Source organism: Lacerta agilis, chromosome 3 (genome assembly GCF_009819535.1).
Source record: "Lacerta agilis isolate rLacAgi1 chromosome 3, rLacAgi1.pri, whole genome shotgun sequence".
NCBI lineage: Eukaryota > Metazoa > Chordata > Lepidosauria > Squamata > Lacertidae > Lacerta > Lacerta agilis.
The window spans coordinates 28,915,019-28,938,435 of record NC_046314.1 but is presented as its reverse complement, the minus strand read 5'-3'; the positions used below and the strand labels follow the sequence as shown (position 1 = coordinate 28,938,435).

General features: G+C 42.8%; 1 protein-coding gene across 3 annotated transcripts in view; it reads left to right on the top strand.

The window, feature by feature from the left end:
- Window positions 1-20,100, top strand: part of NBAS (NBAS subunit of NRZ tethering complex) — a 181,098-nt gene extending 160,998 nt beyond the window's left edge. For 2 of the 3 annotated variants that reach the window (XM_033143129.1, XM_033143127.1), the window contains 4 exons: window positions 5,553-5,692; window positions 8,125-8,269; window positions 11,487-11,615; window positions 19,332-20,100. In XM_033143129.1, coding sequence (XP_032999020.1) covers window positions 5,553-5,692; window positions 8,125-8,269; window positions 11,487-11,615; window positions 19,332-19,607 — 690 coding nt within the window. In that variant the 3' untranslated portion in view covers window positions 19,608-20,100. Of the gene's footprint in view, window positions 1-5,552; window positions 5,693-8,124; window positions 8,270-11,486; window positions 11,616-11,684; window positions 11,832-19,331 lie in introns of those variants that run through there. The other variant, XM_033143128.1, reaches the window with a different exon arrangement.
- The last annotated feature ends 3,317 nt before the right edge of the window (window positions 20,101-23,417 follow it).

The window sequence follows — 23,417 nt, the reverse complement described above, 5'->3', positions numbered from 1 at the left end:
TTTTGGCATTCTTTTTTAACAGTACACTCCCTCCTCCTCCCCCCCCCCCCCAGTTTCCTGCCCAACACCTAAAGGGATTCTACATAATGCCAGTGATGGATGTGGATTCTTATTGTGTAAAGATAATTTTAATGATATTGCAATGTTCAATTACCAGAAAGTGTGTGAAAGCCACCCTCGGTGTGTCTAAGTAATCCTCTTAGCCAGACTTTGCATACATCAAAGTGGGACTTAATATTTAATTATGCTTTAGGTGCTATAAGTTAGTGGTCCCACAAATCAGTGCACTGCTGGGAAGCAGGCCAGCTTGTGCAGAATTAAAAATGTGCTTTATGAAGGAAGCCACCTATCTCACAGTTGGGAGCACAGCTATTTCCAGTTCTCTAATGATTAGTTAACAAAATTTTAAAAATCCAGATGTCCCTATTTTTCAAAGGCTTGAGAGACCTTAATGCCCATTCCAATGGCATCCCACTGGGGAAATGGTGTTTGGGGACAGGGGTAAGTAGGGAGTCCAAGGGTGAGTTGCATTGCTTTGTAATCCCCATGATGCATTTTATCTAAGGTCTTCAGGTTCTATAATTTTCTAGTTAAACGGAGCATTAAAAATGTGCCTCAGAATGGTGACATTTTCCTTAAAAGGGGGGAAAAATAGCCTGTTCCACTCTTTTCTTTCCAGAACAAACCTATGTAGCCAAGCTGTTTCGTTACTTTAGTATATCTGGGTGCAATGGGTACTTCTCTGCTGCTCTTTGCCAACTTCTTGATGATTTAAAGCACACTCTCGGGCTCAAAGTTTGCATTCTAGGAAGGTCAGGAGGTTGTGAGTCATCCGAAAATGGGGCATTTCTCACAAGCATTTGCAGCAGCAGCAGCAAAACCACCCCCTCCCACTCCTCTGGAGGTTTTAAGAGAACGCTTTCAAAACCAGGCAACATAACTAATCAGCAAGCATTGTTTTCACTCTGATTTACTTACCCCCAGTAATGTCGTTTTGCAACCAAATCTAATTGATCTGTGATGGTGCACTGTGGCACTGGACTAGTTGGGGTTATCCATAAACACAAACTGATCCACGAAGAAGGCATTGAACTAAGTAGAAGTGATGCCGCCTAGGCTGGGATAGCTCAGTCGGTAGAGCATGAGACTCGTCATCTCAGGGTCATGGGTTCGAGCCCCACATAGCAGGCGCTTGGACTAGATGACCCTCGTGGTCCCTTCCAACTCTACAATTCTGAGAAAGGTAGCAATGGAAAGGGGGGAAACCAATAGCAGTGAATACAAATGGGGGAAAGGTGGGAACACACATAGTGCACACGTGTTCTGCTTCAGCTCCTCGCTTGAATGTCTGCAGCACCTACCGCCTCTGATCATTGACCAGGCTGGCCAGGACTGATAGGAGATGGTATTCGGCAACATCTGGAGGGCCACATGTTCCTCGCCCTGATCTGGAGGTTAAATCTTGGAATTGGCTGGCTTGGTAGCCATTCTGTAGTAAGTAGGACCAGATCCATTCTGAGATACAGTGGATGCTCGGGTTGCGGACGTAATCCGTGATGGAGGCACGTCCGCAACCCGTAGCGTTCGTATCATGCAGTGCCACGTCTGCGCACGCGTGTGACGTAATTTGGCGCTTATGCACAAAGTGCCAAAACCCGGAAGTAACCCGTTCTGGTACTTCCGGGTTTGGCACAGAATGCAACCTGAAAATTCAAATTCAAATTTATTGCGGCTATAAGCCCATAAAAACATAAAATATGGAATATATGACATAAAGTTACAGCAAACCATAGACCCTGGAGTCATAGGGAAACAAACCACAGCACAAATACAAGTTTTAAAATTGCAACCAGGGAGCAGAAAACAAAAGTATTAGTGGTCGTGTAGTTGGCCACAGCGCCTTTTTTGAGATATGACAGAGTTTAGAAACCTTGCCACCTGAAAAGACATAACCCGCAGTGGCCATAACATGAGGTATGACTGTAAAGCATTCTGCAGAGTATTTTATTACACCTTTACTTTTATGCCTATGAATGTGTGGGACCTACAGACAGACTTGTTATGGTAAACTTGCCAACAAACACACATTCTAATAGAACCCTTAAGAAGTTGTAGTAGCAAGAGGAAAAGGTGGCTATGATTTTTCACTTAACAAGAATAACTTCTCTATTTTCATCTGTAAAGTGTTGGAGAATATATATTGCTGTTTTTTTCAGATGTGCTGCAAAGATGAACCGTGAAATAACAATATAGCATCTAATTCAGCCGGCAGTTCAACTTCCTAGTGACTTTGGAACACTTTCTTATTCTTTGACCTCAACTCTTCTGTCCTCAGGTTTGCAGATTATAGGTTTCTGCAAAAAATAAAAAAAATAAAAATATTGACTGCCTTAGGGAAATTGGAATGAACCCAGGAGCTCCACCAGTTTCCTAAACTAAATAGCCAGCTTAAAAAAAATAATCAAAATACTTACCATGCTAATTTCCAGATTGAATTTCCAGTAGTGGATGCTTTTTAGAATGAAGGGGTGCATCTGCAGACTTGATAGGACGGACACCACAACTGAATAACTTACACAGCGCCATGATAGTATCAGAACATCCAGCTAAAAAATTCTGCTATCCAAAAATCGCATTAGTATGTATTGCAAGCTCTGAAACTGATAGATACCAAATGTTGTATAAGTAATTCCACGGGCACTGAACAAAAATTGTCACTTTGTGTGCGCTGCAGAAGCCGAAGTCTCTGAGTAGGCAGTGATCGTGGTCTAGCTGAGGTACTCAGAATAATTAATTCCTCTCCATAAATCTAGCACTTATCTATAATACTAAAGAGGAACCTGAGCCGAGCCAATAATTTACCTACACCGCATTTCCTCTCAGTGAAGTTGGAATAATAATTTATCAATCAGCATCTTCCATTTGAAGTTAACCTCCTGGAGGAAGGAACCTCCAACACAGCTTCATGTTGCCATGCACATCATAATTGCCTACATGGCTCAATAAAGCCACGAGTGGAGACTGAGGTGTAATTGAATCAGTGGGAGATTGCATTCAAGTTCACGTCCCTATTTCATGTCACTGCAGCACAGCATCTTAAGGTAAAGCGCATATCCCATTTCAAATTTTATTTATTTTGAAAGCCCTTCCGCTGCAAATAAATCTGAATGTGGCGTTGCTTTTTAGCAGCTTTTCACCGCGACTGAGAATGTATTGTCGCAATAAAGGACTACTCTCAGGCGCCTTCTTTGCAATTCTGCATTTAATGATATATTAATTCACATTCACGTTTGCAGTCAAGGGCCTCAGAATATTTGTGAGATACTTGTACACAGTGCCACATGTATTAACGTGGATTTTGCTAGGGCATTAGTAAATCTTCTGCTTTGAGACTTTGTGGGTGAGTAATGGCAGGTAGTTTTGCGAGCATTCGACCCAAGGAACATAGTTTCTCTAAACATCCAGTAATTCTATGAAAGGAAAATGCTCAGTTCCTACCATTCCTAGACTACATCAGTATTATTTCTTAGCTCCCATTTCAGTCTGTTCCTGAGAATGCCAGGGCTTCTAATTAAAATATTCCTTTTAGAAAGTTTCGCCACTTATATATGGATTGTTGTGAGCTAGTGAACAAGGCTACATTTGGTGGGTAGGAATCTTGAACCTTTACTGAATCATCTCCTTTCTACTGAGTTGCTTACATGGAGGATAGCTTCAGATCACCAGGGAAGTTAGTCACATCATATGAATTACCTAGTAAGCCTGCATTTTAAGGAAACTGACTTATTTTTAACCTTGAACCACCGGTGTTGGGTTCAGAAATCTGTAGTGCTGAATATACACTGTATTTTCATATGAAGGAAAGCATGCAAATGAAGGTTAATTGCCAGCTCACTTGTTTATTTAATATTTTGCAATGTTAATTTTTGTATTGCATTTATTCCGTTGTGCCTGGTGCAGAATATAATCACTATGCTTGTATTTTGTATATATTCATTGGTATGCAGTAGTCATAAAATACCTGACATGTTGAACCATTTCAGTTGCGTTTTGCCTTGGCACAGGAATGATTTAGATTTATGGTTTATTTATTTGTTTTAAAAACCCACTGTCTTCTCTTGATTTGAATTAATTACCAAACTTGTTTCTTGTATTTCACTAGTTTTGATATTTGTTTGTCCTCTTGGGTTATGATTTAAATTTAATTTACATTGTAATGATATTATCCCCTCCACTTACTTTGATGCCCCGGCCCTTTCCAAGAGATTCTGCTAGCTCATCCCATTAGAATTTTAATAATGGGTAGGAATCTATTGATTACGTGACTTAATTGATTTTTATTTCATTTAAAATATGTATATACTGCCCTTAAATTCTCATGATTTTACCCAGACATTGAATCCCATTTAGATATTTCCAAACACACCCAAATAATCAACTTTTAACAGTGCTTAGCACAGACAGAGTCATTTGTCTGCAGTTTGGCAGGTTTCTTACCTGGGGACACAGTTTTCAGACTAATTCTCCACAAACACTGGGAAAGGATAAATTGCTCCTTTTCTATCCACTCAAAACAATGACAGCTGTCCTTGTGGAGAAAACAGTGCAGCCACCCTCATGAAACTAGTTCATGCCCTCAGAAGGAGCAAGCTTGTCTACAAATGCCATTTAATTCTGTCCCACCCTCCCGCAGGAAATAGTTTTTGAAAATGTTGCATTCTAGAGCTATCCATGACAAGATCTCCTGGATCTTGTGGGCTTATAGCCGAATAAAGTATTATCTTATCTTATCTCCTGGATCTATTTGGCTAAAATTTGGCAGATTTTATCTCCACTAGAAGGTTTAGCATGCCTGTTAATTTCATCTTAATCACTTAAAAGTTCCTCTTTTTAACTACACATTTTGGAGAAACAGCTTGTGGGAAAATGGCTTGATTGTCAATTTTTTCGCCAACGTTTTGTTGTCCAATTGATTATTGACCTAAACCCCCAAAATGTATTTTCTATAGTTAAGTTTTCACCTCTCTCTTCAGTACATGTTATTTTATTTTATTGCTATGGCTAGTGGCTGATGCAAGTAAAGATTCTTCTGGTTCTGATAGATGGACTATAGGTACTTCAGTATCAAAGCATAAGATCTTTTAAGATGTAATGTTACAGTACAAATGTTCCATTTCATATACAGTAATCTCCATTGGTAAAGTATAATAAATTTTGTTTGTCTAGGGAATTCAAGGAGGTGGGGGAATCATTTGTACTATTCCATTAATCTGCTTGCACGGGTTTAATGTTGTTTGGAGACCATAACTCCTAGTAATTTCATATTATCTCTGTGTTTCTGTGTGTTCAGCATACATAATTGCAGATGAGACTGAATAAAAGGTTTCCTAGGAAAATCCCGTTGACTGCTTCTGTATTGTTTCAAATGTGACTTCAGTGCCATATAGGAATATTATCATATTTATGGATGAAAAATTACACCATAGTCGGCTCATTAATCTGAACCCCAACAAACCCTACACTTAACATGCTCCATTCTCTCAATTCCTTAGGTGGAAATAACTGATATTGAAAATGAAGAAAAGAGGTACAGCCTTTTCCTCAAACTTTTGGGATCTAGTAAGGATCATGGAGAATTCCAGCACTTAGTCATGCTCTTGCAAGCCTGGCCACCTATGAAAAGTGCAAATGTGTAAGTATTTGCTAACAGAATCTTAGAATTGTAGATTTGGAAAGGGACCCTGAGGATCATCCAGTCCAGTGGTGGTGAACCTTTTAGAGACCAAGTGCCCAAACTGCAACCCAAAACCCACTAATGTATCGCAAAGTGCCAACAAGTCAGTTAAATACAGGATAATAATGATACGTGCTCTTGGGTACCCCATAAGGGAAAAGGAGCAGTTGTTTGTTATAACAATAGTTCCCTTCTTTCATCCCCACAACAACCCTGCGAGGTAGGTGAGACTGAGAGGCAGTGGCTGACCCCAAGGTCACCCAGGCAAGCTTCATGACCTGAACACAGGTCTTCCCAGGTGTTCAGCCCTTCACTTTCGGTTTATCCCACCCCAGGTTCCGGCTTGCAGGCCCCACCGCCAACCCTCTGAGGTTGGACAAGGGTGACCTGCGACTGGGAAGGCGCAAACTGGAGCAGATCCCTGACTAGGCCCGTCCCGGCACAGCAGATATACTCAGTGGCGGTGGTGGCAGCTGTAGGCCCCTGCAGAAAGAACGTGCTGCAGCTTTGTCCCCCAACTTTCCCCGCCGCCCAACCCAACAGAGTCCTGGGTTCCCTTCTTACGAAACTCACCTCAGAGGGGAAGGTCAGAAGCATGAGCTGGGCAGGAGGAGGAGGAGTTATGGACGTTGCTCGCCTTGTAGGCTGGGCCGCGGTGAGAACGAGCCTCCCGCCCTCTTGCAGGGGTGGGAGGGTAGCCGACAGGCCCTCCTTCTTGGACACGCAGCTGCCGGGCTTTACTCGTGAGTAGGAGAATGCTGGTCTCCGGGTCGGCAGGCCACGAGTCATACGGAGTCGCAGAATTGGAAGGGGTCCTGTGGGTCATCCAGAAACGGCACTGATGGGGCGATCACGAGTGCCTAGAGAGAGGTCTCTGCGTGCCCACTTTGTCACGCGTGCCATAGGTTTGCCACCACTGATTCTATTCCAGCCCCCAGCAATGCAGGAATATGCAGTTGTCCCATATGGGGATCAAACCTGCAACCTTGGCATTATCAGCACCCCCGCTGTAACCAACTGAGCTATTCAGGCACACACACATTTCCATGAGTTAAATATTAGTCCTCTTTAAAATATAGATATATATACAATGTATTACAGTACTAAAATGGCCCAATAAACTAATTCCTGCAGCAGTTGGCATCTTAGATAGTACAACACCACTGTGCTAAGTGCCTTACTCAGAGCTAACTGATCTGGAAAGCTGTTGTTTTATCTCTGTAAGGACTTAAGTGTTCCTTTTCAGTAATCATTTTATGTTGAGTACACTCACCAGTAATTTGCCTGTGGAAAAATTGCTTATTGATGCCGATGGATTCGATGCTGGAGATGGAGAACTCTGTACCTCCTTAGTCGTTCCTTCCATTCCAGGCAAAATTCTATGTTGTTCACTTTTCAAATTGTGATCCCACATGGGCCCATTTCACCTGTATGCGGCTCGGCAGACATAAAGCCAGCACATCTTACCATTGTAAGGAAAGCAGATGTGTGTGATTCAGTCTTCACAATGCAGCGATCTGCCTCTATGAATGCCACCGCTTTTTATGTGGCATATAAAGATCTTCCTCTTCCTGTGCGTGCGCGCATTCATTCATAGTCTTTGTTCTCGGTTTATAAACTTTGCTTTTAGCTGGAAAAATAAAGCAGTAATTGCTATTCATTCTGATCTCGCAGAGCTTTTGATTAAGCCTTAAGAGGAACACCGGAAGCTGCATTCTGCTGAACAAGTGCATAGCTCAGTTGGTGAGAGCATGGTGCTGATAACACCAAGGTTGCAGGTTCGATCCCCGTAAGGGACAGCTGCATATTCCTGCATTGCAAGGGGTTGGACTAGATGATCCTCAGGGTACCATCCAACTCTCCGATTCTGTGATTAAGCTACACTGCCTGACAGCAGCTCTCCAGGGTTTCAGAGAGAGATCATTTCCAGCCCTTGCTGGAGATGCCAGGGGTCGAACCTGGGACATTCTGCATGTAAAGCAGGTTTGTGTGTGTGTGTGTGTGTGTGTGTGTGTGAGAAAGAGAGAGAGAGAGAGAGAGAGAGAGAGAGAGAGAGAGAGAGAGAGAGAGAGAGAGAGAAAGAAATATGGTGGTACCCTATGGGGTCAAACAGATATATTTCTCTTCCATTTGGGTGTCTACCTTCCTAGATTGGAAGGAGAGACTTCCCCTCATGGCAACTGGCCCCACCTCTGTATTACTGATGACTGCAAAGCAAGGATTCTTTCCACTTTGCAAAGATCTTGATTCTTTTTCTTCTATATCTCAGTTATATGTTGTCAAATTGTGCTCTTCGGTTTATATTGCTAAGCAGATGGCTGTGGTATGTACAGTACATGTTTGCTTGATCAGTTTGCTTTCAAGAAACGTCTTTTCCCCCTGCATTTTAGAGCATGCCCTAGTAATAACCCTTGGGTAAAACTGGGAACCATGATGCTTACAACGTGCCCGCAGGACCAGAAGGAGAATGCAGGGAATGAAATTTTGAAAATCTGCCGCTCTTTATATGAGACAAAGCACGTGCTCTCCGCAGAGGTGAGTTTGTTTTCTTAAAGAGTCCTAGCAAGAGATGAGCCTGTTTGCATGCGTAGTAAATCATTGGTGGCTGTATTTGCTGTCAACGTTCTGCTTGCGAATGTCACAGAGGCATCTGTTTGGCCAATGTGGGGAGCGCACCAGATCCAGCAGGGCTCTTTTCCTTCTTCGACATAGGAATATATTTGTAAGCAAGTACTGAAATACGTTTGCCTTAATTGCAAACTCCTTCCGTGCAGGCAAAGCACTATTTCCTCTGTTCATCAGGCATTTTTTGCTTTCTAATACCCTTTTGTTTTCACTGGGCTTTGCTCCTCGTGCAAGCCTTATTACACAACCCACTCACTAACAGATGGTGCTCCTTGAGGGTGCATGCCAGCCAGCCATACATCCTTTTGGGAAAGTATAAGCTGAATTTTCTTCCCATTGTTTCCCCCACCCCAACTGACAATCAGTATCACATAGTTCCTGGTGGCTACTGAGCCTACTCAAGCCTCAGTGGGCTTTTTGAGAGAGTGGAGTCACTCCTTTGATGAGTTTTTTTTTTTGTCATTTGGGTTTTCTAAGATTTGCTTTTTGTACCGCTTCTGCTTGCTAATACCTCCCCCTTGTTCCTCGGTGGCCCTGTTTTGACTCTTATTTTCCCCAGCACAAGGATTTTGAGTTTACAGTTAGAAGGAAGGGCTGTTCATGGCACTTCCTACCGTGATGCTGAAGGTATTTAGCAACCCATTTTCAAGTTAAGCAAGCCTATGCCAAACATAGGTGGCGAAGGCAAAACAGAGGTGCAATGTTCTGGGATCTGGCTGTTCATGTCCCATGAGTGTTTTGTTACTTCTTTATCAAATGCATGGTCTAAATCTTTCAGTCCCCAGCTGTACTCTCGGGACAGCACTGTACTGGAACAATAAGTGAATAGGGTGACTGAAAACACGAGTCAAATTTAAAGTATTTTAATTTAATTTTCTAGTCTTTTCAAACTTGCCTCTTTTCCACTTTATTTCTGGTGAAAAGCAACAACGAAAGCATTGCAGAGCACAGGACAAAACAGTGAATATTGTATTTCTCTAACACTGAGCATTATGTGTATTTCCACACAATGCATGTCTCGGAAGTGCAGTTTCTGCGTGTCTTGGAAGTGCAATTTATTGCCATGGGCACAATGTTTGCAAAAATAAATGCTGATGGCTGTTAGAATGCAAAGCCTGGGTGAAGCAGCAGTTTTATTGCGTCAGTAACGTTTTATGTCTGCAAACCCATCAAAACCTTAAGTGAAGAAGCATCACCATAAGAGACTTGAATAAAATTTCTTTCAAAAGAACCCCGAAGAACATTCTTGTTCGTAGAGCCTGGGGGGGGGGAGAGAGAGAGAGAGAGAGAGAGAGAATATGTAACTAAAGCACACTAGCAAGGAGCTATGAGAAATACACTCAAAACAGTTTCGCCGATGCATCTAAAACAGTGGTGACTTACAGACTAGTGCAGGCATAATACTCTGTCCCATTTAGCAGTTGCTAACGGACAGGGAGCCAAACATGGGAGCATCCTTCCCAGAGCAAAGTCCCCTCCTGCTTACTCATGGTTGAGCTGCTGAGATTGTTTGGGCTGCTGTTGAACTGTGATACAGACTAACCCAAGAAATGTGATTATCCTAAATTTGCATGATTGAGCCACTGCCCATTTCGGGAGCCAGCCAAGCACACAGTGGGCATTATGAATACTTCTTTTTTATTATTTTATCCAGAAAAGTGTAGAAACCACTTCATCATAAAACGTGTCTATAGATAGACAGATAGATAGATAGATAGATAGATAGATAGATAGATAGATATAGATCGGATACTTATCAGTAAAAGCACAGATAAAAGCAGCAGAACTTTAAAAGCAAGTATGTGTAAGTAGGTAAACTTGCTGAAATAAAAACAAAGTTTTCTGCAAACAATAAACAACAGCCTTTTTCATACAAAGCAGTAATACTAACTATGGCTTACCAGGACCACACAAATCTATGGGATCCATATGAAGGAGTCACAACCACTTTGCTTCTTCCTATTATTTTTTCCCTATTCCCCCACACACCATGTTATGCTAAGCCAAGGTTTAAGTTAGTGTGTTGTCAAGACCTGGACTTGTACTTAACAAGGAGAGAGAGATTAACCATGAGATCCAGCAGCACAGGACTGAAAAGAGCCAGGAGCAAAGTGGTTGTGAGATGCTTTCCAGAAGCACACATGTTTGTGCAGTCCTGGGAAGCCATGGTTTGAATCTAGGCCTGAAGCCTGAAGCCACCAGTGACTCAGCACCCTTGCCCTTGTAAGTGTCTATAATTCATGTACAGTGAATGCGGTTGCAGATAATCTTAGTGAGACAACAAATGGCATAACGAAGAATTGAACTTTGGCATATGTTACAGCCCATCCCTTGGCCTGTTGGGGGACAAAGCAGAGCAAGATGGCCAGAGGAGGAGCTGCTGAGGCTCAAAGCCACAGGGTCTTTCCTTTCCCAGCGGAAAGAGGGGAGGCGTTCAGTGGGAGGGAAAGGGCAGGGGAGGAAGCGAGGATGCCGCAGCCTGGCATAGAAACAGCACAATCTCCTCACATCTTAGGCTGCTGGGTACTTCCCAACAGGAGGAGGATGTGGCGGCAAAAGAATGGCCAGCCACTTGCTGCGGACGGTTTGGGGGAATTTTGGCTCTCCGGATGTTTCTGAACTACAACTCCCATCATCCTTAGCCACTGGCCATGCTTGTTAGGGCAAACGAGCTGTAGTTCAGCAACATCTGGAAGGCCAAAAGTTCCCCAACCCTGGACTGTAGCATATACAACGTGCTCTCAAGTCAATAAGAAGTTCTTCTGTAAAACTGTGAAACTCTTTAATGTCTGGCTGCCTTCTCTCTTGATGTGCACAGGCGGCGTAAGTGATTTGATTCTTCTCTGTGCAGATCGCATAATAGGAATCCCCAGGTCGCTTTTTATCTACAATGCAACAAGCAATCTCTTTTACTCAATTTATTCTTTAAACGTCTCAGGCTTAATTTCCACTGGAGGCTGTTCCTCCTTTCTCTCTCCACTCCCCTACCCCCAAGTTTGTTTTAAAATGTTTGACTTTCATTTTACGCTTGACGCAAGGTTGTCTTGAACTCGAGTTCGAATTGTGTCCCTTTGTTCCCGTCCCTCCTGATGCCTGACTACGCAAGATTTCCTTTGCTTTTTTTCAGTGCATAAAAGTTCTCTGTTTGCTGCTCCTCGACCAGTCCCTTCTGCTGCCATCCCTGAAGCTGCTTCTGGAAAGCAGAGATCAAGATCTTCACTCTGTGGCACTGGAGCAGATAATGGCTATTGCTAAGGTATGAACAGCTGAATTAAGCATCCTTCCTCGTTTCAGGTAATAAATTAGCTCTTTTATCTTCATGCAGGAAACCAGGCCCCTTGAGTCTGTTACCGTTATTATGGCTTTCGAAAGCTTTTGTGTCTGCAATCTGCAGAACCATAGGGTTAGGCTGCTCTCTTTATGTGCTCAAGGTGATTAAAACTAGCAATCTTTTATCATCATCACCATCATCATCATCATTATTATTTTATGTTATCTGCCCCAACCAGTTATATAGCAAAACAACAAAAGACCTTTGTGGCTGCTTCATGCTTCAGTTGCTTGGTTGTTTTATGCAAAAGCCATTAACGCTCTATAAACATGAATATCTTGAAGTATATACAGTACAGTCACACCTTGGGTTACAGCCGCTTCAGGTTGTGCAATTTCGGGTTGCACACCGCACCGAACCCGGAAGTACCAGAACCATAGCTGTCAACCTTCCCTTTTTTGCGGGAAATTCCCCTATCAGTACTATACTATAGACCAGGGGTGGCCAACTTCCAAGAGACTGCGATCTACTCACAGAATTAAAAACTGGCAGTGATCTCCCCCCTTTTGGGGGGTTCAGGTCGAGGTTGTTGAGCTTCTTTAGGAAGGAAAGCCATCCATGTTTTGGGGGGTTCGGGTCAAGGTTGAGCTTTTTTTCAGGAGGGAAAGTCCTGTTTGGGGGGCTTCAGGGCAAAGATGTAGAGCTTTTTTTAGGGGAACCAAAGCTGCTGAGCTTCTTTGGGGGGAGCCAGTGATCTACCACAGACGTCCAGTGATCTACCAGTAGATCACGATCTACCTGTTGGACATGCCTGCTATAGACTATAGTACTGACAGGGGAATTTCCTGCAAAAAAAGGGAAGGTTGACAGCTATGACCGGAACAGGTTACTTCCAGGTTTCGGCGCATGCGCAGAAGTGCCAAAATGGAGACCTGTGCGTGTGCAGACGCAGTGCTGCGTGTTGCGAACGCTGTGGGTTGCGAACGTGCCTCCCGCACAGATCACGTTCGCAACCCAAGCGGCCACTGTATAGCGATTTTGTCTGTAGTTGTTTCCTATGGATGTGGCAGAAGTATTCAGCTAATGCAAATGTTAATACTACTGCTGTCTGAAATGATAGCAAAATATCACAGCGCTTTTTTTAAAAAAAAAAAAAAAAGTTTCCGTTTGCTGCATTGTTACCCCTTGAAGATTTAAATAATCAGATCTTTATTAACACTGTGTTAATGTTTATACTTTTAAAAAATAAATAATAATATATATTTAAAAATAAATAATAATAATAATAAAATGTCAGACATTAAAACACACTATGCCCCTGACTTTTATTTCAGTCCTTCCCCCTGCCCCCCCCAAAAAAAACATTAGTGTCTCCTGTTTTCTTCATCACACAAATGGTTCTACTGCTATAACCAAGTAAGCTTACATTAAATCATTTTACTGCAGTGATCAGACATTCTTCCTATGGAGACTCTTAATTTGTTGTAGCAGGTTGGCTGCAGGCTTACACTGAGGCCTGATAAAACTAAGGGTCTTGGTTTGTCTCTTGGACAGATTGCTGTCCATCGCTGCATCTTAACGTCGACACAAGTCATTCCTGAAGACATCTGGGAAGTAAATTATCACACATTTCTCGGTCTGTGCCATGTGTCAAACTAACAGGGCTTTTTTGGTGCTGGGTCCTATAAGTAATTTTATGTTGGCCATAGGTCTTCTGCCCATGATGGGCTTTTGTTTTTATGTGCTCCTGAAGATATTGTTTTCTCCTATCCAGAAGGTGGGAGCTGGGGAAGGGCCCGTGAACATTGCTTTCTGTTTCACTCAGGCTGGGCTTTCTAAACACTGCAGTGAAGGAAGAGAATTGATGGTAGCTCAGCTGTTAGGAAAGGTGAGCTGAACCCTCCCTGCTTCCCACGGAGCAAGAAAGTAGGAGCGTTCCTTGTGCCAATTTACGTGTTTGTTTGAGCTGGGTTCGTTTTTGTGTTTCAAAGGATTGTGGTTTTCTTTCACAAACTCCACCTCTGTTTACACCAAACAGGAGAATCGTAAGTAGCATCTGGAAAGGCAAATCAGAGCCTATTGATTTCCCCGACACAGAGCTAGCACATCTTACAAACACGGCTATGGGAGAGGAAATGCAGTGCTCGCTTGCTGATCCAATGTATTATTTAGCCATTCGTTGCATGATGCTGACAGCTTTATGGATGTTTACATTTAAAAGGATGATGCTGGAAAGTGCTGATGCTAGGGATTCAACAGCTTTTGCTTGCAATAAAAGGACCAGCTCCTTTCCCAAGCTTCTCTGAAATTGCAAAACCCTTGCGTTGTTGCCTAAACTTCTGCAAACTGCCAATTCCATCTTTCCCCCCTCATCAGAAATAAGTAGGCCTTCTCCAACAATGAATATTGCAAATGAATAATTGAAATAACTCTAGTGTTGCCTGTTTAAGTGGTTTGTGGTTGTAGGATCTAATGTTTGCTTTTAAGAATTGTTTGTCTCTAGGAAAAGGCACACTGGTTTTGCATTTTTGTTTCGTTTTTTGAACTTTGATGTGTGAGCGGGAAAAGTTTTAAGACTGATAATATTTCTTTGAGTAATGCTGTGTGGCTTCCTAATTACATATTTAACCTTTTAAAGACAAGTATTACTTTTCTCATTTTGTCCCAATACTGCTGCTGCTGCTACTAATAATAATATTTATTGATTTCTAATAGTCATAAGAAATGAGATCATTTTCACCATAGATGATCACTAGGCAGTTTACAGTACGATTAATAGAGCAATCCATCAATCAAAATAATATGATGTTTAAAGCAAACAAGAACCACAGATAGAAGTGCTAAGTTCAGTCAATAGACATCATGATACAACTTAACCAAAATACCTGCTGTAATAGAAACCTCGTCAAGCACCTGCAGTTTAATAGGGAGGAGGCCTATCCAATCTCAAATGGGAGCGAGTTTCACAGAATCAGGCCCACAATACTAAATGCTCAGCTTCTGGTAGTTACCAGCAATGCTCCTGCGTTATGGGGGGACCCCTAACAGAGACTCCCCCAGTGATCTCATGGATTGGGCAGGCATATAAGGATATAAGGTATCCTGGACCCAAATAAAATGAGAACCTTGAACTTTACCTCATGAGATATAATTATTATTATTTTATTCATTCATTCATTCCCCGCCCATCTGGCTGGGTTTCCCCAGCCACTCTGGGTGGCTTCCAATAGAATATTAAAAATACGATCAAACATTACAAACTTCCCTAAACAGAACTGCCTTCAGACCTCTTCTAAAAGTTAGCTAGTTGTTCATTTCCTTGACATCTGATGGGAGGGCGTTCCACAGGGCGGGCGCCACCACCGAGAAGGCCCTCTGCCTCGTTCCCTGTAGCTTCACTTCTTGCAGTGAGGGAACTGCCAGAAGACCCTCGGAGCTGGACCTCAGTGTCCAAGCTGAACGATGGGGGTGGAGATGGGGGTGAGCTTTCAGCTCACAGAAGGGTTGGCAACAGAAGACCCCCGTGCACAGAGCCCATGTGAGGGATGATGTGAATGGAGGCTGGATCATGCCCTGTATCTTTATTAAGCATTATCTCTTACTTCCACCCATCTTTTGTAGCTTCTGCAGAGTGCTATTTCTACACAAAAGATCTGAAAGAAAAACAAAACTTTTAAACACCCTTTTTCATCTCAAGCTAACAAAAAAAAAAACATTGCTGGCAATGGGCCACTTCTCATAGTATTTTATATTCATTGCCAGAGTATTGAAGGTTACGTCTGACACAGTTGGCTTGTTTTCCAATCAAATTTATAAATATAAAACACTAAAGGAGAACATTTGGAAAATGAAAATGAGCTTTAGCTGCGGATTTTTTATACTGATCCTATGTTAATAAGCTAAATAACAATTACATAGTTCTCCAGCTTAATTCTTTTTCTCCTGCATGGGCAGTGGTTTCGGAGCAAACAGCTTTATCCCAGTTCTTTCTTTGGGAAGTTTTTCAATTTTTCAATAACGCCTTTGTCCTTAAGCCTCGCCTTTTCGCTGCTTCGGAAACAGATTTAGCTCTGTGTGAGTTTTTCACATTCACCTGGCTAAATAAATGAGCATCAATTATAGCCCAAAACATTTCCTGCCTGCTGTGCAGAAACATACCTCGCGTGGTGTTGCAGTGGGCATCCCATATGTGCAGTGCTCTTGGGTCAAGGCCACCCGAAACTGCAGATCCCCGGCACAATCGTGTGCTTTCAGCACTTAATGGGGTTTTGTTGTTGTTTAGCTTGTTATAGCCCTTACCATTTGCATTGTGTAAGTCTATAAAATCAAACTTAAGGTGAGTGGCGGCTCTCCTATTAGTAATCTAAAAAGTTAAATATTAAAAGATTGCCCCTCAAGACGCCTGTTGAAAAGAAGTGGGGGAAATACCATGTGACTCTTAATGTTTTAAGACCTTTGCATAAAAAGGTAAAGGTAAAGGACCCCTGACAGTTAAGTCCAGTCGCGAACGACTCTGGGGTTGCGGCGCTCATCTCGCTTTACTGGCCGAGGGAGCCGGCGTTTGTCCGCAGACAGTTTTTCCAGAAAAAACCAGAGCAGCGCACGGAAACACCATTTACCTTCCCGCTGGAGCTGTACTTACTTATCTACATGCACTTTGACGTGCTTTCAAACTGCTAGGCAAAATACCTTTGCATATTTGGCCCTTATTTTGCATTTCTGTTCAGCATGCCTCCCCTACCTCTGCATTCCTGTTTCCCCTTAAAGCAGCAATAGGGAACCTCTAGCTCTTGGGCTTAATTGGACATTTCTCCCTGGTTCACCTGCAGCATGGTTTGACTCAAGCCACACCCACCTGCTGATCAGCTGGTGTCATACGACATCAGGCGTGGGACTGGTAAACCTGCAGGGCCAAATGGTAAAGGAAGCATTATGAGCACACTACATGTCTGCTCCCAATTCGTCATTCCCAGCCACTGGTAGAATCCAATGTTTGTTTCTAATTGGACACCTTTTTTTGTTGCTCTGTAATGACAGAAAAAGGTGCCCAATTCAACAGGTGCCAAGCAAGATTCCGAGGGTCCTTAGTTCCCTCTTTTCCAGCTGCAGCCCTCCAGCCAGATCTGCTTCCCTTCCCTTGCCTTAAAGGGCTATTTGCTTGTTTTCTTTTGGTAGCTGCATCAACTAAGAGGCAGGCTACACATTACATTTGCCAGACAAGAGCAGCCCGCCTCTTGCCTGCTGAGAATTTTTTAGGCTCCCCTGCTGACAAAAAGCAGAGAAAGCTGGAGAGGACTGCAGTCACAGAGAGAGAAAGGGGAGCAGCGAGACAGCACATGAATCCAGGATTCCACTTCATTGGCATTCATCTGCTTTTTTTTGCCTTCCTGAAACGAAACTATAATTCCATGTGATAGCAGGGTTTTGTTGGGATCATTCCTTCAAATAAGCAAATACATTGGCACCTCTTCTCTCAGAGTGTCTGTATTTATTCATTTTTAAATTCAGTATGCAGGGATCAGAATGTACTCCTAACTCCACTTACTCGGGAGTAAGCATCACTGCATTCAACAGGGCTTCCTTCTGAGTAGACATGGTTAGGATTGTGCATTTGTGGGCACAGTTTGCAAACTTGGGAAATGCCGTCCCCTCCACTAGCACATAACTTTCAGATTGTCAACGGACGGAAAGTCAGTGAAGCAAAGGAATAACCTTGGCATTCAGTCTGAATGAAACAAATAAGTGGGGACAAAATGAGATTTGATTTGATGTGACTTTAAAAAAAATGATATCGCAGAGTGTGAGACCCTGCCTGGGGGCGCCAATGAAGAACTTTGCAGGCACCATGGCACCAGTAGGCATTATACAGCTACTAAAAAGCTAAATAAAAGGTAAATGACCCCTGGACGGCTAAGTCCAGTCAAAGGCCACTATGGGGTACAGTGCTCATCTCACTTCAGGCCAAAGGAGCCATCGTTTGTCCACAGACAGCTTTCCAGGTCATGTGGCCAGCATGACTAAACCACTTCTGGTGCATGGAGGACCGTGACGAGTGCCAGAGCACACAGAAACACCATTTGCCTTCTGGCCACAGTGGTACCTATTTATCTACTTGCACTGGTATGCTTTTGAACTGCTAGGTTGACAGGAGCTGGGAAAGAGCAACGGGAGCTCACTCCATATTGGGGATTCAAACCACTAATCTTCTGATCAGCAAGCCCGGGGTGCTCAGTGTTGTAGACCACAGCGCCACCTGCGCAACTATGCAGCTACTATGCTGTACTTAAAGTAGAATTAGCCTGTTTCTTTTGTACAAAGTATTCATAATGAAGTACCCAACCTTACTTACTTGTAGAATCATAGAATTGTAGAGTTGGAAGTGATCCTCAGGGTCATCTGGTCCAACCCCTGAACTGCAAGAATCTCAGCTGAAGCATCCATGAGAGATGACCATCCACCTCCCAGGAAGGAGAGCCCACAACCTCCAGAGAGAGACTGTCCCACTGTCCAACAGCTCTTGCTGTCAGAAAGTTCTTCCTGATATTTAGTCGGAAACTCATTTCTTGTAACTTGAAGCCATTGGTTAGAGTCCTATCCTCCAGAGCAGGAGAAAACAAGCTTGTTCCCTCTTCCATAGGACAGCCCTTGAGGTCCAACTGATTTGGTGATGACTGTGGTTTAGAGGCTGGGATTCAGGCCATTTTGCAGTAACTCAAGGGGGAGACTGGCACTGCCTCCCTCCCATTCAGGGGCTGCCCTCCCTGCGAAGCGAGTGTTGCCCAGGTATCTGGCTGCTGGGCTAGAGACTACTCTGTGTTATACACTGAACCATTGAGATAAGAGAAGCTGTAATTCTCAATAATTTTCACTGTGGATTCATCACAGACCATTGAAGCATTTATGGCAACTGTGGGGGACCACAGGACATTTCGGCTGCTGCCACCTGAATATTTCTTCCTGCTGTGGCAGTCATCAGAATACAGAAAGTGGCCACATACTGAGTAGCAACAATTTATGTTTATATATCTTTTTAAAACATATGGCAGACAAAGAGGCATTTGCTCTTACTAAACATAGTTGGATAATTAGTGTTTAATCTGCTGGAGTTGCACTTGTGGACGAGTGAGGTTTTAGAGTGCGGATTGCCTTTTTATGTGCATCTTCTAATGGCTTCTTCATTCGTTTTTACCTGGAGGTTGAAAGTGTGCTTTGTTCTGTTTAAAACAAGTGTGGCATTCTATGACAGCACCCTGCTAAATCAGCTAACCTTTAAATAAGATATACAGATATGCACATATCAGCATGAGACCAGCTTTAGTGTCAATTCACCTTACCTAATAGGTTTTTGGATAAATTGCAGGGACAGGGCATGCTGTTCACAAATCACTTAAGCTTGCTCTACTGGCAGTCAAACTAGCTTAGTCTGCTGGAAGCCAGTTTTGCCACCAACTAATCTGGAAGTCAGCAGTAGTTTGAGGGTCACAACCTCATGAGCCACTCTTGCAAACACAACAGTTTGTGGGATAGAGCTTAAGGGTCACAACCCTTGTGCAAGGGCAGAAAATTGTATTTTGGGGTGGGCTGACTGGTAAATACGCATGAATGCCAACTGCATATTTGCATGGTGAAGCTCTGGAGAATTGTACTGGTCCTTTTTGATAAGATTATCTTTGTGTTGTGTTCTTTTGCCCTCCCTTATAGGCTGATGATTCCAACTGTGACTCCGAACTTCTTTCGTTGCTCCTGGATGAGAACTTGGTTGCAGACTGCATCTCCACTGTCCTTTATCCTCACCTGGTTAACCACTTGCTGGCCAAGCAAGAGGAAGGACGCTGGGATATAGAAGAAATAGCGAAGCAGCTGCAAGGAGCAGGTTTTGTTGCAGAGGCGGGTTCCCTCCTGATGGCTTATAAAGGAACACATCCTGCACTCCGGACCTTTGGAGCAGCCCTCGCAGCTGTTCAGCACTGGATTTAAATGACTAAGCCTTTAAAGTTATATTTGGTGCCTGAACTACATGCTACTTTTCAGGTGGAAAGGTGTTTCCAAAGAGACATCGCTTGAAAGGCTATCCTTCAAAATAATCATTGCTCCTTTGCATTGCATAAAATCCTAAAAATGTGCATACTTCCTTGCACTGTTACCCATCCTATCCGTAGCGCTTTTCCTAAGTTATAGCTTACATCAGCAGGCTGGAGTGTATTCAGTGCATCCCAAGAATTATATTTGGGTAAAGAAACGTTTTCCAATTTGTGCCACAATGGACAGCAACGATGCTCCGCACCTTCACCTCCAGTATAAACATATAGATATAAATTAAAGGAGTTGAATAGGACTAATCCCCTCGTTTCAAAGGGAGCAGAATGTTCAGGGCATCTTAAGAGTTTGCACTTTAAGCTGTTTGGAAGTTAATTTCTACATTTAATTGCAATGCATTGTGTTAATTAAAGGCTTTCTTTTCAACCAACTCGAGCTGCTTTTGTTATGTGGCTTCTTCCTTTTCCCGAAAATATAACATCTTGCTGATAAATTGATTCTACTGCTAGATTGTGTACATTCTCAGAAGGCTTGCTCTGTATTATCAAATCTGTTGTGATCATTGAGCACGTAACTGAAGCATTTCTGTTTTCTTAAGAGGGAAGTGCATTTCTTCATTTGTTGTGAGAGCAATAATAGACCTACTTTTGTAGACAGTCGGAAGGGGGAACTCCATCCATTTTATCTCCATACACAGGCCCAACCTACCGACCTTTAAACTGAAAGTGACGTGGGATGCCCATTCACACAAGTGCTCTGCGGGGCAGTAAGCAATTGGGAACCAAAACTAACCTGGGGGTTGCTCCCACCTAGCAAGCCATTTCTGTCAGTGGCCTTTTTAAAATCATCTTTTTTTCCAGCATGCAATCACAACCCGGAGAAAAAGGAGGGAATTGCAATGGATTGGGGGAAATCGTTGGAATTGTGTGGGAAGCCATTTCAGATTATCAGCTTTCTGCACATTTGTTTTTCATGCACACTGAGCAGCAGAGTGCATGTGGGCATCGCGCTTGCGGTGTTCTGAGCGTTTTTGGAAAAAGGCGATCTAAAAATAAATGGAGATTGGAATGCTCTAAAGTTGAGGGCCACTTTAAACATTTGACTGCATAATGAGGCTGCCAACAGCATCCCCCCACATATGTGGTCTGTGTGGCATGCATACTGTTTAAAAAGCTTTTTTACTGTAAAAAGCTTGTAACATCCACACACCAATGTAAGCACCAGAAAGGAATATGCAGCCCCTTTATTGAATGCGCCAGCACACATAATAGGAACACCTGCCCTGTGGAGTGCCTATGACTCACTCCATCATTAATTAAATGTATGCCATGGAATAATAGTGACCATACTACCAGCTTTATGCTGGAATGTGTGTTATATTATAAACAACCCCAAAAAGCTGTGATGAGAATGGTCAGTACTATTGACCACAAATACAGCATTTCAACAATCTGTTGCATATCACAAATTCAGGAGGAGGGGAAACATGATAATAGTATTGTAGAATTGGAAGGGGCTGCCCAGGGTCATCTAGTCCAAGCACCTGCTATGCAGGAATCTCAGCTGAAGCATCATTTTTTTGTAAGATAGAAAATAATGTTTATTTTTCTATACTTCCATTTACTTATATTTGAAAACAATTCTCCTAATTTTCTTTTTCTTTTTTCTTTTCTTTCTTTTTTTAAAAACAAAGTAATAATAATAAATAAGTAAGAATAAAAATGTGCACCCCGACCCCCAAGACCATTCCATTGTAACCATCCAACCTCCCAAAACTTCAACACCTCTTGCGATGGTTTGACCCGTTTCCGTTTTAACAGCACAGATTCCACAAACAACCCTCCATATCTCCTCAAAATCATTTCTCCTGCATATTCTCCATCTTGCTTTAATGGCACATGTCAATTTATCATGAATAGCTATATCCCACACAGCTGAAGCAACCTGACAGATGGCCACCCAACCTCTGCTTAAAAACCTCCAATGATGGAGAACCCACCACTTTTTGAAGGAGTCTGGTCCAGTGCCAAACCGCTTTTAATGTCAGAAAGGTCTTCCTGATGTTTAGTCAGAATCTCCTTTCTTGTCACTTGGAAGCCATTGGTTCGAGTCCTACCCTCTGGAGCAGCAGAAGAACAACCTTGCTCCACCCTCCACATGGCTATCATATCTCCTCTAATCCAGGCCAAAAATGCCCAACTCCCTCAACCATTCTTCATAAGGCTTGGACAAGTTCACCTACAGGTCGTTCTTACAGATTTATAAAATTTATTAATCGCCATTCCTCATGCAAGATTCTCAACGTGATCCACAATCATCAACCAGATGCCACCCTAATGGCATTTCAATCACCACAAAATACTCCTAACAATAGCATTCAGAATCCAAAGGGCTCAAGACGTTATCATTCAAATGTCAAGAGGTCGTGCCAACATGCATTATTACTATGCACGGTTCATTAACACAGAAGACACTTGGAATCTCAAGGATTCCATCTCACTAGCTAGCTAGCAGCTAAAATGGTCAAACTACATTCTGTATGGTTCTGGCGCTTTTCTAATGGCATAGATGTGCCCCTCTTCCCAAGGCAACAGACCAGTTCCATATGCAGCTTTGATACTTTGAATAGCCTTGGAGCTGTTCACAAACCACAATGAGGGGGCAAGTGTATGAAGGTCTTCAAACCACATTTTGTGGGCCTTTTTATGTCTCTCTTGCCCACCTACGTTATTTGTTGCTATGGGTGGAACAGATGTATACTGTTTAAAAGCACAGGTGCAGCACTGCAAAGAAATAAATGCAAGAATGTTGAACAAATGAGAGACTACGAACCAGAGAATGAAACCTGAGAGTGATTGTAATGAATACAATTGTGCCATCTGCAGAGTACTTGGCAAGAGGAAAGAAAAGGTAAGACTGTGATTCGTGTCGATTCTGAACTGCCGGCTTTAAAAGTCAAGAGGCCCTTCTGCAAAAAAAAGGTTGCTTTAAAAGCCAATATATTCTTCAGAATAAAAGGTGGTTCTTGGAACTGAAACACTTCTATTAATGGGGCTTTTCTGATCATTGGGTTATTGCAAGCAAGTTACCGTAAAATTGTGGACTGAATAAATGATGGGGTTCTTTGGAAGCAAAATAAATCGCATAGAAGTTGAGGATATCAAAACAATATTTTTTTATTGCTGACAATAACTTGGGACATGAAGAACCCAGGACTGGGACTCAGCAGCAATGATGGGGGCAAGAACTAAGAGTTCTTTGGGGAACTGGAAAGGCCAGTAGTCTCGGTCATCAGTTATCTCCTAATGTGACAAAAATTCGTCTCTCAATAAGAGACAAGATACAAGGTGGGAGAGAAAGATCAATACAGTCAGGCTCCCTGTCTCTGTGCTTCACTGAAGCATTCAGTGAAATTTCTAGTTTCTCCAGTCATTGTTCAACATGGTCTTGTGGTTTGTGTCAATCCTCTGTATCAAAATCAAGCCGAACAAATTCTAAGGACTATTCTATTAAATGTAATCACCTGAGTCTCTGCAGGAGTGGATTTGACCTTGTCATCAAAGAATACAGGGTGCGTAATATCCGTAGAGTCAAACACAGCAGGAATGAGAAGGAACCTCCTTTTGAGAACCTCTCAAAAGGTCAAGAGGCTATTTGAGCACGAACTCCTGGGGAGCAACTCCCTCTGGTAATATGCTGTAAATGTGATGTTTTGCCTTCTGCTCATCCTTAACCTTGGATGTTTTACAA